Below are 14,301 nucleotides of genomic sequence, written 5' to 3'. Positions count from 1 at the left end.
ATCCTACTGTGCTTTTAAGCACCAGCGTAAAGACAAGGCAAATGCCACAATCAGAGATGCATTTAGAGATGCTACTCCTCAAGGTCTAAAACAGCTGGTTGTCAGAAATGGCATTTTTAGAGCACAAAACAGGAAAGACTTGATGAATACTCTGTAATGCACTAACAGGTCATGCACATATATAAACATATGCATTTTAGCAGAAGAGAGAGTACATGCGTGAGAGAAATAATAAGTAGGGAGACTAATAATGTGTAAGAATATCAAATATTAACAGGCTAAATAATCTTTTTATTTTTTTCCCCCACAAACATACCTTCTTATAAAAAAAAGATGAGCCCTTAGTGGAAGTATACACATCAAATGAACAGATATTAGAACAAACTGTTCAACTAAAATACGGGTCCATTGAGAAGGCTGAATGAGTGCTGAGTTCTGAAGGAAATCCAAAAAAATGCAGTGGCTTAAAAAGCAAGATTTCACCTCTTATGTCAGCTGCTCGACAGTTCACAAACGTTGTACTCATTTGAGTACAAGAGATCATCTAAAGCTTTATAATTAAATATACAGTTAAAAGTGTAAAGTACCCACTAAAAATAATGGAAGGCATAGAGAAAAGGGAATAAGGAGTGATTTTTCACTGTCTCTCCCAAGTAGGGGGAAACTAAAGTGCATTAAACACTATCAGTACATGGCAAGGCTCAAAGTAAGTCAAACCATGGAACCCCTAACCACAAGATTTTTAGGATGCTAAAAAGGTTACATAGGTTCAGAAAAAGGCAATGAGCAAGAAAAAAGCATCCTGCAGCAATAAATACTGAACCATCACCTCAGGATACTCCCAGGGGCAAATCTCTGGGAGGGTATTATTGGAAAGCATCACTAAATGCCCTATTTTTATATGCCAGCATCTCTCTCCTGGCATTTCAGATTTGTCAGGGTAGGAGAAAAGATACTAGGCTGGCTTTCCATAGTTGTGCTTACATCTGTACCTGAAAAAAATGGTCGAAAAAGTTAAAAACAAGATACCTAAAAGAATATGACTCAGCAGCTTGTGTGATACCTACAAAAAAATGCTCAGCTCACTTCACAAAGGAAACAGGATCACAGAAAACTGCTAGGTTACACCAACCCCCAACGCATTTCTAACAAAGCCTCTTCTCACTGAAGGTGCTTAGTCACAGTGACAGACTGGAACACTAATTAAAATACTGTAGTGTAATAAACATGAGATGAGTCCCTGCACAGACTTGCCTCTGAGTACTCTGCATATTACCACAATGCAAATGACAAAAACAATAATAAATATGAGAGCATTTGATAAACAACACATTTTTTTAAACAGATTATCGTAGAATTGTATGGTTCTTCAGGTTAAGAAAGCTCAGAACGACAGTATACAGTTCAAGGTAATGAAAAAGCAGGGATATCACAGACTTGGTATTGTACGGGTAGGGCAAGTCACAAAGTCCCTAGCACTGATGACAGGACAGACACGCACACACACTCACACAAATCTACTTGTTATAGAAAAAACTGAATTTCACAGAGATAAAAATTATTATGGAGGGAAACATGCATTTTGGTAAAGTAAAAAAAATCCTGAAAGTCCAGCACATTCAGAACTTCTTTGCCCTGCTTTGTCATCACCACAACTTCTATAAAAGAGCCCGCACTGCATTTTACAGCCTACACTGTATTCGTTACAATTACTGCCACATTACTACATTTTGCTTCTACAAGTAAACACAAGTTGCAAGAAGTTAATAGTGCCCAGCTGATTTCCACTTCCTTTCCTACTTTGGTGCCATTTAATCAATCTGGAAACACTTGGCACAGTCTCATGTTCACACGCCTAGAGAGTGCACAATATTTTATATTCCACATTTTTCCAATTTGTTTCAATACCATGAGATCACCTACAAAGTATTAGGATGCTTTGAACATCTGTTAACAATAGACCATTCTCTGGAAGCAGGGAAAAAATAAGAAGGTAAGTTTGTGGGGAAAATTTAAGTTTCAAAAATGCTATTTTTATTTTTACTTTAGCTATAAAGTAAACACTAAATACAGTCAGCTTTGAACCAAATAAGCTCAAATTATGTACTAGAAACTGTATCAGCACAGCCTGTACAGCCTACTACCTTATTCCCTACATATGTGCCTACTCCAAGTTATTTATAGACTATAGACTAAGTTGCTTGTACATCTCCAAGCTTCCTCACAAATTTGATGCAAATTCTACATTATGAAAAGGAAAAAGCCTTCCAAGCGATGTCACATGCATAGCTGTCACAGAACATACATAAAAAAAGATAAAATGAAATTTAATGCCAAAGTACCCCAAACATATGGCGCTGCCCAACTCTAGCTGTTAAAAGCTGAAAGCTTCACTGCTACTTTCTCAATTAAAAAGCTACTGCACAGTACATAAAAATAAGGTACATTTGTAGTTTTCTCGGTAGGCAGCGAGCTTGCTATTGTCCATGTTCATTAATCTCTCAGAATAAGCTTATACACAGCACTGCAAACATCCATATAATGTTTTCAGTCTGTTTTTTACTTTTGTAAGGGTTGCCTAAATTACAAAATACAGTTAAAATGTACTCAAATACTGTATTTTTTTCTGCTCCTGATTATCAGTACCCACCACTGGTATTCACAATGCACTACCTAGGGTAATCAAAATATTTCTCAAATGCAGTATCCAACAAAAGATGTTACATCTAAGAAAAAAGTGTGTTAGAAATATTCAATAAATTAAACATTAAACTTTGACAAAACACCTGAAAACAATCTTCATTTCTTGAACATCACGAATTTAAAATGATAAATGTGTGTCATGAAAAAGAATCTTTACATTCACTCATCCTCCAATTCACCAATAATAGCAATACACTTGAAGTTACCAGCTCAAAATCATCATTGCTCTAAGCTGATATTAGAAGGGAGATGTCTTGCAAATGAAGAATATCAGATTGATTTATAGGAAGCAATTGATCAACCACATGATGTTAAAACTGGTAACATTATCTTATCATAAAAGAACTAGATATTTATTTCTCCCAGTATTCAGCAAACAAAACATTTAGTAAATACTTTTACCTCTTCTCCGCCCATAGCTCCTGGCTGCATGTAAACACAGAAGAAAATTGTCGGTACAGCTGTCATTAGATTTTAGCTCCAAAAGCAAAGAAAACGTAGCTTCTACCTCTTCTTTTTTCCCACCCACCAAAAGAAGAAAAAGACATACAAAAATGTGCAAAATCAAATGCAAACAACCCAAGACAAGAGAAAAAGTTTGAAGATGACACAGCCAGGGAAAGTAGAAAAAAAAAAAAAAGAACATAGCTGCTGTGCAAATTTTCTACATATCAAAGTTTAAAAAAAAATCAGGCACATCAAATTTACAGTACTATAGAAGATTAATTCAGGATTATGTTTTTAAGAGGCAATAAACATCATCAACAGTAATCCTAATTAAAATAAATCATTTCACATTTTATTAATTTGTGGACAACATATTTTCCAATTATGTTTCAAGTTAAATAATTAGCCATCTGTAAACACTAAAGTCCTACCAAAACCATATGAACCCAATAGCCAGTATGTCAGTATGTTCAGTCTAATAAAAACAGATTGACAAATCGTCTTCCTAAGCACCAGATTTAATACAGCATTTCAGTGAGACGTACATCAATGGCAAAATCCACAGAGCGGTACAAGTGCAGAAGCCACAGAACTATAAAGTGTTTCACGATATAAATGGAAATGCAAGAAGCACTCTTTTATTTGACCTTTTGGAATATCAGAAAATCTGGAAAACAGTGTCTTCTACACGTGGACTTCAATCTATCACAAAAGGTATTGGTGTTCTTCCAAGGAAATCAAATGTGGAAGACCAGGGATCAGGCAAAGTTTTTCAACAGAAAGTGAGTTCAGGTGCTAGGTAAGAGAGCCTTGGTTTGCCTCTGCCTCTTTTCACAGCGATACCATCTGTGTCTCCTCTGCCCCAACCCCATCTCTTACTTCCACACTTAACACCACGCCTTCAGGTCCTGCCTTACATGTCCAGGTTTTAGGTGTGATACTTTTATCTTCCCCAACACTCCCCCTTAAACCCACTTCCTCTAGTTTCCTCTCTCTTCAATATTCCAAGCATCCCCTACCGTAATAACTTCTATCCTTCCCACATTTCTGTTTCCATCTTCAAATGCACAGCCTGAGAGCTCCCACCATGCCCCCAGCTTTCCCTGCCTATTTTTCTTCAGCCACAGTTACGTGGCAGACGCATGGCGGCGAGGTGAGAACTACCCATCCATCCACTGTCACCTCCGCAAAGCACCGAAGCTACCCTAAGCACCACAGGCTCCCTCTCTCCCCCAGCACATGCACCAGGATCCCCTCTGTCACATGGGCAATTTCTTCCTCAAGCCCTGAAGAAACACAGCCTCAGACAGCATACACCTATGTTGTGTCTTCCCCCACCACCATCCCCATCAGTGAGGCCACAAAAGAGTGCTTGCATCAGCGCATCACTAGGGGGATTCAAAAAACTTAATAATAATTAAAAGCCTGTGATGAAGGACTGCATTAAAAATTACCTTTTCCAAAAAAAAGGTGAGAGCTATTCAGCAAGGCAACTTAGGGATGTCAACATGCCCTTTCTTTTTCATTTACACAGGATGAAAAATAAGAATGTGCAATTGGAGACAAAATCAGGAATACTCATCTTGTTGGTAACTTGAAGTTCAGAGCACAACAGACTTAACAGAAATAGTGGTTCATTGGATAAATTTCATAACACCTCCAGTCTGAGTAAATATTTTGGAAAATAAATGATTTAGAAGTTATTCTTGAATGAAGATATTCAGGAACCAATAAAGAAAAGATTGCACGATTACAAACAACGCAATTATCAGCGTTGTATATCTGAAGTTACTTTCTCTCTTGCGCAACTCCAACAAAAGATAAAAGTAGGGAGAGCGGGAGCTCCTAAACTTGTACCCAGCACAGATGAAGCCACCTCCGTATGCTGGTTCTGGTGCCAAATATGAAACTTTTTGCACAGAAAATCATCTCCCGAATGGTTCCACAATTCAACTCACAAGTGATTCTTTCCATGGTGCCTCACAGAACGTTGCAGCACTAAAGAAGTGATGAACACATCTTGCCATTTAAGCTGTGAGATCATTGCAAGCAGGCCCTGCTGAGTTGTGCAACTTCATGAAAGGCCACCGCTGTGTTAGTGTTTCTCCATTCCTTTGCACCTTTCTTCAACTCTGACAGGTAGGTAGTTACATAACCACTATGTCCCAAACTGCATGTACTCAAATACAAAGGAACAATACATTCTTTTTACCTCCTGATAACTCTCCTGAAACTACTAACTCACCTCATCCCATGAGTAAAGTGTATTTTGCAAACATGAAACTGTATATTTAAGAGCAGAACTGTAAGCTTTTTTTTAAAAAAAAACAAAAAACAAAAAAAAACAAACTCCCCAAACACCAATTAATGCAATCCCTTTAAGTAAATTTAGTGCTGCTGGGAATCTCAGAGGTCTGCAGCTAAGATTACCTGTTGTTCCAATGTATCAAAATACACTAAATTGAAATGCTGAAATTTTAACTGCATCTCAAGAAAAGCTGTATGAAACTGATGAAATAGAACTTAGGTGGCTTGCATTTTGAAAACATTTATATGGCAGTCAAGAGAGAGGGGTTCTGCTGGCATAAGAATGCATTTGCAAAGTGTTTCGAAGAGCCACAAAACTCTTGAAATGGCGTGGCTGTGAGATGAGCATAGCTGCATACACACTGAAGCACACATCCACCAAAGATAGCCCTCAAGGACTCAGAAGAAAGGAGTGACCTAACAACCCCAGCCTACAGCCCTGGAAAGGCAGAGGACCAGAAGATCCACAGCGGGATAATGCTGGCAAGAGAAGAAAAGGGATGCAGATGAGGGAAGTAACTTTAAACAACAAAGTAACTCTTGCTCATTTAACACACATCCTGAAAACCAAGAACATCATCAAGCAACAGAACATTTCATACTGTATATCAACAAGAACACCACCTTCACTCTTCAGCTCACTTCTTAGTCTGGGAATAACTTCGGTTTTGCCCTGTTGTTTATGTTGGAAGGCTCCAACACGAAAGGGACATTGTGTAATTTGTGTAATAAAAGCAAACCACGTAAATAAATACCAGAATTGCACAAACTATTTCTGAGAATTACTGTTAGGCAGGTGTTCTGCAATTCATTTGAGAGGTGAAACCAAGTGAAAAAAAATTTAGAAAAGAAAGGATTGACTAAAACATTCCCATGACAAGAACCATACGGCTCAGCTAGAACACTTGAGAGTGCTCATATGCAGTGCCCTACTGGGTAAGATCAGCGATCCGTCCAGACAAGTCTTCTGTTTTCCATAGTGACACTATGGCCACTATCATGACTGGCCACTGTCAGCAGTGTGTTTCTCTCCTATGCTTTTTGCATTCATAGTCATTATATTAAACATGTTAGGAGGCACATTCTTACCCGCTTCTAATACCTTCTTACAGGCTTTTTGTTCACAATTTGTCTTATGATTTTTTGAACCTGTTGGTAATATCAGGAGTTGGAGTCAATGATCCTTATGGGTCCCTTCCAACTCGGGATATTCTACCATTCTATGATACCTACAAGTTCCAAAAGTAAGCTACAGAAGCCCTTCCTCCTTTAGTGGGCTTTAAATGGATCTGCTAGAAGTTTCACCAAATATTCTTTTAGTCCTAGCTCTGAAGAACATGGTGAACAGCAGTTCTACATTCAGCTTATCCACTAACTTTGTGATTTTTGTAAGGCTCCATCACATTTAAATGGACTTCCTTAATCTCTTGGTGATTCAGCACATTCACAGCAGAGACAGACTATAAGAAAGAACAATTATAAGATTCATAGAAAATTATAGCAACGTATTTTGTAAATATGAAAAAATGAAAGAGCATAGCTAGCTGCAATAAATAAATAAATAAATAAACCTAAGCCTTCAAAAGGAATAAAGAAACAGCAGCAAAACTGATGTTCATTATTAGGCTCATTAGCAGCTTTCCTCAAGACTACAGAGACAAAAAGTTTCCAAAACCTGAAGTCATGAGCTCTCATTGGTTTAATTTACTCCTATGGATGAGGAAGGCCATAAGAACTTTTTTTTTTTCATGAAAAACTATGCACACTCTTGGGCCCTGACTGGTTTACCATTCTGGTCTCAAATCACACCTGTAACTGGTCTTGCTATACTCTTATAAAGCTGGTAGTATGCACTAGTCAGCACAATTCAGTTATAAGTTAACTGAAAATAAAAATCAGCAGCACTTCGCAAAAATAAATATCAGTGAGTACTATGTGGAAGTTCAACATAGACATGTGTAGCATCTGACTTAATCCAATTAAATGCTGACACAATGCTTCAGTACAAGAAGGTGTAATAGGGATATTGTTACTGTGAACCAAGCCTTTGAAGTTAGGAAACACTTGTGAAAACACCACCTTACTTAGTGTCCTGCAAACAACAGATGTTAGTCATGTGAAACCACAAGCTTCAACTGTTCGAATGGGTACTCAGTTAAGAGTTCAATTTTTATGGATTAGAAACTGATACTTATTCGACACGTTACTATCACTATCATAAAAGACTGTCTCTATAGAAACTTGAGTACTTGTTCACCTACATCAAGCAGATGAAAAGCTTTCAGCAGCTTCATTATGGCCATATTAACAATTTGTGAGAAAGAACCTTCAGGAGAACCTTTTCTAATGCGTCAAGCCTAATTAAAAATTAGTAACTTAGGTCTACAGACATGTTGATGTACTTCCTGTAGGTTCGTACAGGAGATAGCATTGCCAAATCAATTTGTCAGCTTGTCTTTTAATCAGGTTCTAACAGCAATATAGAACTGACAAGCTGTGAAAGATCCTTTTCACAGATTTCAGCAGAGGCATGGGCAGAATTAGATTTTTCCTCGTGATTAAAGACTGCATAATGCTCTTTACTGGGAGAATGCTATAAAATTAAAAAAATGAAAACATTTATTATAATCTTATTAAAGTTTGTTGGACCATGAGGATGATCTTTACTAGTTAGAAACACCCCCTAAAAAAGAGTGTCTAAGCCATGAGATCTTGTATGCCAAATACTGACTTATAAGTTACTGGCACTGGATCTCACTGAGACTTCTTGTCTGGTCTTGTTTTTTTTTTTTTCTTGTTTTTTTTTTTTTTTTTCATTGCTTTATTATAATACTGGATTGGGTCTGCACATTGTACAGATCAAATAGTTAACATTTCAAGGAATAACAAATTTGTGAATCCATAAATTGTTATGGATTCAAAAGAACTAGATTTACACTCTTTCTATAACATAACTAAAAAAGTGAATCTCACCAGCTAATATCAAGTTCAAAGTAAGCAACATCATCATTCACTTGCATCATCACATTTTCCTTATAGAAGACTCAGTAGAAATAGTTTGAAAGTGTTAAAAACATTCTTTCTTCACTGTTGGTACTAAGCCTAATCTTGTTCATGCCATCATGTGTTTACAATACCAAAGACGTACATTTCAAAGAAATCTTAAAGACACTTCTTCAATTGATTTAAAATAGTATTATGTCTAAGAAAAAAAAAAGTCAACATTTTGAGATTTGAAACCAGGAACCTCCTTGGTTTATAAAGGTACCAGAATCTTATTTCTAACTTGAAAAACTAATTTGCAATCTTGAAGCAATCAGCAGTTCAGAATAATACTTGCTTTAGGACACTGAGTTGTGCAATAATTTTCTAAGATCAGAAAGAAAAATGTCAGACTTTTTGTTTTGAATAATGGGTCTCTGAATTCCTTCAGAGATCTGCAAGTTTACAAGTGAATTAAAACGTCAGTGAGAATGAATTAACTGACAAAAGGCAATAGAATCAAGTGCAATTATGCAACGTATCTTTGCTATAACAATATCTCTGTAGCACATACTTTGAACTCACTGAAGAACTCTTTTTGCTGACCTAACCTTAAAATGCAACTGAACAGAATAATCCAGGAAAACTGATTGTATGCCATTAAAATACATAAACTGAGATTAAGTATTTGTGCGCATATAACAAGAAATGCAGATGCAAGAACTACATGCAACAGTCAGAATTTCTGTCAACTGATCTGAAGATTTAATTTGGCTCTTCACAAATTTCTGAGCTTAGATAAATGAATATTGTATCTTGGTCAAGTGCTACACTTCTCCAACTTTAGACCACATATTTTAAGTTCCTCTATGACTTTGTTCATTTCAGGCAATTTGTTTGCTATACCATACATGAAATTTATTTACATGTTTCTGATTTTTAAAAGTATCTACCATACACCAACCTGTCTCAAATTACTCGTGTGGAAAAACCATTACTGCAATTCCAGCAAGACAGGCCAAAAGTTTCCTTTGTTCACTCTGTCAACCCATGGTATTCTGTCTGAATGGTGAAGGTTATTTAAAACATGCTATCGTTAAAGAATGGGAAAAAAATCTCTCAATAAGAGCTAGGTAAGGAAGGTTCCATTTAAAAACTGTGTTTCCATACAGTCAGAAGCATATGAAAGTTGAAATAGCCTAAGTAACTTAATTTGTAGCAACCAAAGCAATAAAATTATATACACAGAATCAGTTCAACATTTTCACAAACTAAAACAGAAGTCAAGTATGTCAGGAACAGTTTGCATACAAAAGTGAGGCCAATGCTTAATAAAAACAGCATGAATTTACTGAATCTAAAATACTATTTCTTGTCTAAATTTCTGGATTTTAACTAGATAAGAAGCAAGCTGGTAAATGAGCATGACTTAGCAAAACTCAGTAAGTATTGTGCACAAAAGTGTGCAAAAATAAAGACTGTATTTGAGAGAACAAAATTAAAGTTGGTTCACTATATAAACTTTTAGCATATGTTTCTACTGTGCTTTACATGCACAGAGATCTATTTGCTTACAAAGAAAGTTTACCATATATTAATCTTTCATTCTGAGATTGCTCTCCCCATTTTGTTGGGGTAGTATTTAAAATTATTTTTCCTTCTGCATGTTTCAGTGTTGGAGATCTGGAGGGCTATTTTCCATGATGAGCAATTCCACAGAACAGCTTGTTTAAGAAAATAATGCTCTTTCTTCTTTTCCTATGGCTAAAAAAAGCTGTTCACAAAGGACAAGATTTCTATCCTCCAGTCTTTCTGAAGAGAACTTTGAAAAAAAATAAATAATCTAAATTATTAGCATTTGAGGATTGGGATGAGTTTTGTTCATCTAAGAGTGGTTCAAAAGACAGTTCTCAGTTTCCACCGATAGATGAGTTGGATGCGCAGACAGGCATCATGATAATTCGGTGGTATCTGCCTCAACAGTCCTTTCTGGTTCACTTCTTTCCAACGCTAGCACTGCAAGTCTTACAACCATCTCCCTGCTAATGTATGTCAGTGTACATATACAATCGAATCCCTTCTTCAAAAAACAAACAAACAAAAACAGTCCACGTGCAAGCTGTATTCAGGTAAGGCCCACACACTGGATTTCACTTTGTCAAATGTATGAACTATAATTGATACTCAAAACTTGATGTGTCTGACATTTGATACTCAAAACCAGTAAGCTTAGGTCTAAGACAGCTTAGGTTTTTCTTCCTCGTGCATGTTTAGTAGCCAAGCATCTATGCAGGAGGCAAGGCTCATCTATTTTTATTTATTTGTTTCCATTTGAAAAGTAGATGAATAAATAAAACTCACATTTCTAACAGCCAAGCTGATGGGCAGTCCCTTCATATTGCTTTCAATCTACCAAACCTAATTCTGGACTACAGCCTCATCTCTTCTAGCATCATATACAGTGCATATGGAAAAGCTTGGCAAATCTTGATCATAAAATGCTACAGAAACAGACCCAAAATAAGGAGGGATCGCACAGATGAAAGGAAAGAACATTGGTGAGATTTTAAGGCAGGAAAAGTAGTGGGGAAAAAATAAGAAGGTAGTACAGAGCTAGAAAATGGAATTAAAAGGAAGAAAAGGTAAATCTTCCTCTGCTACAAAGATACTTTAGCAGTCACTGATAAGAGATACTGCCTGCAGTAACAGCCAAATCAGATCTCAGAAAATGCAGGTGCTAACATAAAAACTGAAGGGAAAAAAGAAGAAAAAAGTCTTATTGCTCCCTCTGCCCCCTTTCCCCTTTGCCTACGTCAGACTTGCCATCATCCATTGTTTCCCTCCAATCAAATCAACTCTGATCTCTTCAAAATTAATAAGGCTTGTAAAACCAGACCCAACTTAGCTCTCTCAATGTCTTTTATTCCTTCCTATTATTTCTCACATGCTAATGACTCAGTAATACATTAGTACCCTGATGTGGCAATTGGGCTAAAGAGCTGGTACCAATGGGCAGGTACCAAAATATCAGGAAAGAAAAATGCATCTCAAAAGTTAGCTGCACGTTCTCCCAGAGTATTATCACTACTGGGAGAGAGAGAGGGGGAAAAAAAAAAAAAAGAAAAGCTTATTAAACTGCCAACTAAAGATTTTGCAACAGAAAAATAATTGAATAAACATTTTATTCAGAAGTGTTCATTTCAAGGTATACTCATGTCACTGGCAAAAGATTTAAATATAAGATGATATTTAAGCAAGTTTGTTATATACAAATATCACACGTGTTTGAAAATACATCAGAACATACAAAAAGCCAAGCACAATAGTTCTTAAGGAGACAATTGTAAAAAACAATACAAGCATAAAAAAATAATATATATATATATTATTTTTGCTTTTGTTTTCTATCACAGCATGATTTCCCCCCATAATTCTTATTCATCTTAATAAAACAAAATCAATATATACAAAGACCTAAAATGTGTCCCCAAACCTTACCTTAATCTATTTTTAAAATTATCTTATTTAGAACAAACAGAATTAAATGACATTAATGAAAAGACAGTCAGATGGAGAGCAAACAGTACCAGACCTCACAGCTGATACATTTTCAGAAGAGGCAAGAATGAACATTGGTAGCAGATGGAACGTTTGAAGCCCAACAGCAGTGCAGAGTCACTGTACATAGGAGCCTTAGGAAAAACAAAATTCCAGCATTTCACAAACGTGGGTTGTCTTTTTGGGGGAAGGGGTTGGTTGGTTTTGTTTGTTTGTTTTTTAAACTACCCTCAGTCTAAACTAATTTTAAAATAGTAGTTTGGGATCCCAGCAATACCATTCAGTGCTTCCTTCAAAAAACTCACACCCCTTCATTTATTCCCCATCTCCCTTTTTCACCCCCCTATACTTCCCTACCCCTGAAGTTCGTTGTTGGCGTTCTGGAGTGCACAAGAAGCACTGACAATAGCTCAGCACCTAGCAGGCAGGTAGGTGAACAATGGTGTTGGTTTAGTTCTCGTGTCGCTGAATTAGAGGGGAGTGCATGTTAACACCATCCAGTTAATTTTGGCCAACCAGATTAATTTACCTTCAATTTTTACTTATTACTGTAAATATAGTTTTTAATTAGTATTGCAAACACGTACTAAAAGTACCAAGATCAACAGGTGATTTTTTAACATGAATTTAAACAAATAAAATCAGTTATTCCATTTATGCTACATTTCCCCTAAAAATTACAATATCAATTTTATTTAATAAGGTGCTGTAAATGTAAGTATATAAAAATTCTTCTACTGACTGCTTAGATCAATATTAATGATTATTAAAAAGTTTTAAAAAATAGATGTCACTACTTGATTAAAAACACTATTTCAATTAGACAGTATAATTGTTTTAAAGGGTTGAAACAAGTCAAACATTAGTAAACAAAAAAACCTCCTTGTCTAAGTAGTAGCAAAGGATAAAGTAATGTAATAATATTTGCAAAAACATGATTTGATTTGTAAACATCTAATTATTTGAGACCTACTATATAGAAAAGCAGTAACTTTTCCCCCTTGTACAAGATTTCCAAATATAAGCATTTGCATATTCCTTTTGCCTAAACACTTTTTAGAATTATGCTCAGGTGGCTCCAAATATTGGAACAGCACATTCCTCAATAAAAGCCAAATCTTCATTGAGAATGTCAAGCACCTCTGCGCTATAAATCTACTTACATACATGTGCAACTGTGTGTGCATTTACAAGCAACCTTTTCTATCTCACTAATCTTATTATTTCAGGACTCAGTGCTTTAAGATGATGATTTATAGGTTTGCGCAGGGATGACCAAACTGGTGGTAGTATACTCTGCACAAAGTCCTCACAACTAAGGGCTTGAGATTTTAAGGTTCTTTAAACAGCAAGTTGCACCTTTCCTCAAGCCAAACAGCCCCTTCAACAATTACAGACACTATCTCAGGACAGTCAGGAAAGCCCCGAGTTTCACAAGGCTGTAGTCAATAAATAAGAATACCAGCTGCACTACAGTTGGAAGTGCTGCCATAAGGGATGGGAAAGAGCTAAAGAGACGACCACCCCTCAAAACTACTTACGTGTTACAGGGAGGGGGGAAAAGTTTTGCACTGCTGTTGGCATCAACCTATATTGTCTTCTAGCTGCAGAAAGTTTGCAGATGTATAGACATCACAAATAGTAGGACTTAAAGAAGTTATGTAAATTCTTCAAGTTCTTCCAAAATTTACTGGAATGAAATCTTTCAGATTTTATTATTGTTATTTAAATGCGGACCACATCCATTACAGCAGAGGAAAGAGTATTTCTTCCTGGGCTAACTTTTCTTAGCTTATTTCCCCATAGCAAAGATAATGGATCACATGGGGGTTATACAGTTCTAAATGTCTCGGTTTTAGCAGCATCCAAAAGAAGATTAAAATCTAAAGCAGAAGATAATTTGTAAAGATTATTCACTTCAAAACTTGCTTTTATTCTCAATTTTTCAAAGATTTATGACCAAAAGGTATGAGGTTTCACAGAACAATTAATCTAGTTTCTATTCTCTTAGTAATGGCCAATAACAGCATGGAGCTTTTTTGTATGAGATTTTCTATTTCTATTCCTGTTTTTCAAAGACCTCTAATCTACAGGAAATACTGCACTCCATAGCAAATGTCTTTTTCTTTTTTTTTTAATAACTCAAAATTCAGTCATAGTCTCTCATCCCAATTTCACAATTATATTACTATTGCAATCAGCAGTGGAAGCACCCACATTACAACAAACACATTGAGACCACAATTCACGTCAAACAACAGCAAACAGTAATGCATAGAATTTTCACACATGAACACCCACTTG

General features: G+C 36.2%; 1 protein-coding gene across 15 annotated transcripts in view; it reads right to left on the bottom strand.

Annotated features, from left to right (window-relative positions):
- Nucleotides 1-14,301, bottom strand: part of CPEB3 (cytoplasmic polyadenylation element binding protein 3) — a 93,919-nt gene that overhangs the window by 36,065 nt on the left and 43,553 nt on the right. For 6 of the 15 annotated variants that reach the window (XM_080596487.1, XM_080596488.1, XM_080596476.1 and 3 more), the window contains exon 5: nt 3,106-3,129. The exons of the other annotated variants lie outside the window; for them this stretch is intronic. In XM_080596487.1, the coding sequence (XP_080452613.1) occupies nt 3,106-3,129 (24 nt within the window). The remainder of the gene's footprint in view (nt 1-3,105; nt 3,130-14,301) is intronic. 15 annotated transcript variants of the gene reach the window in all.

The sequence above is a fragment of the Anser brachyrhynchus genome (genome assembly GCF_964034855.1).
Source record: "Anser brachyrhynchus genome assembly, chromosome: 6".
NCBI lineage: Eukaryota > Metazoa > Chordata > Aves > Anseriformes > Anatidae > Anser > Anser brachyrhynchus.
The sequence above is the reverse complement of the archived record's forward strand: the minus strand, read 5'-3'. Positions and strand labels throughout refer to the sequence as shown.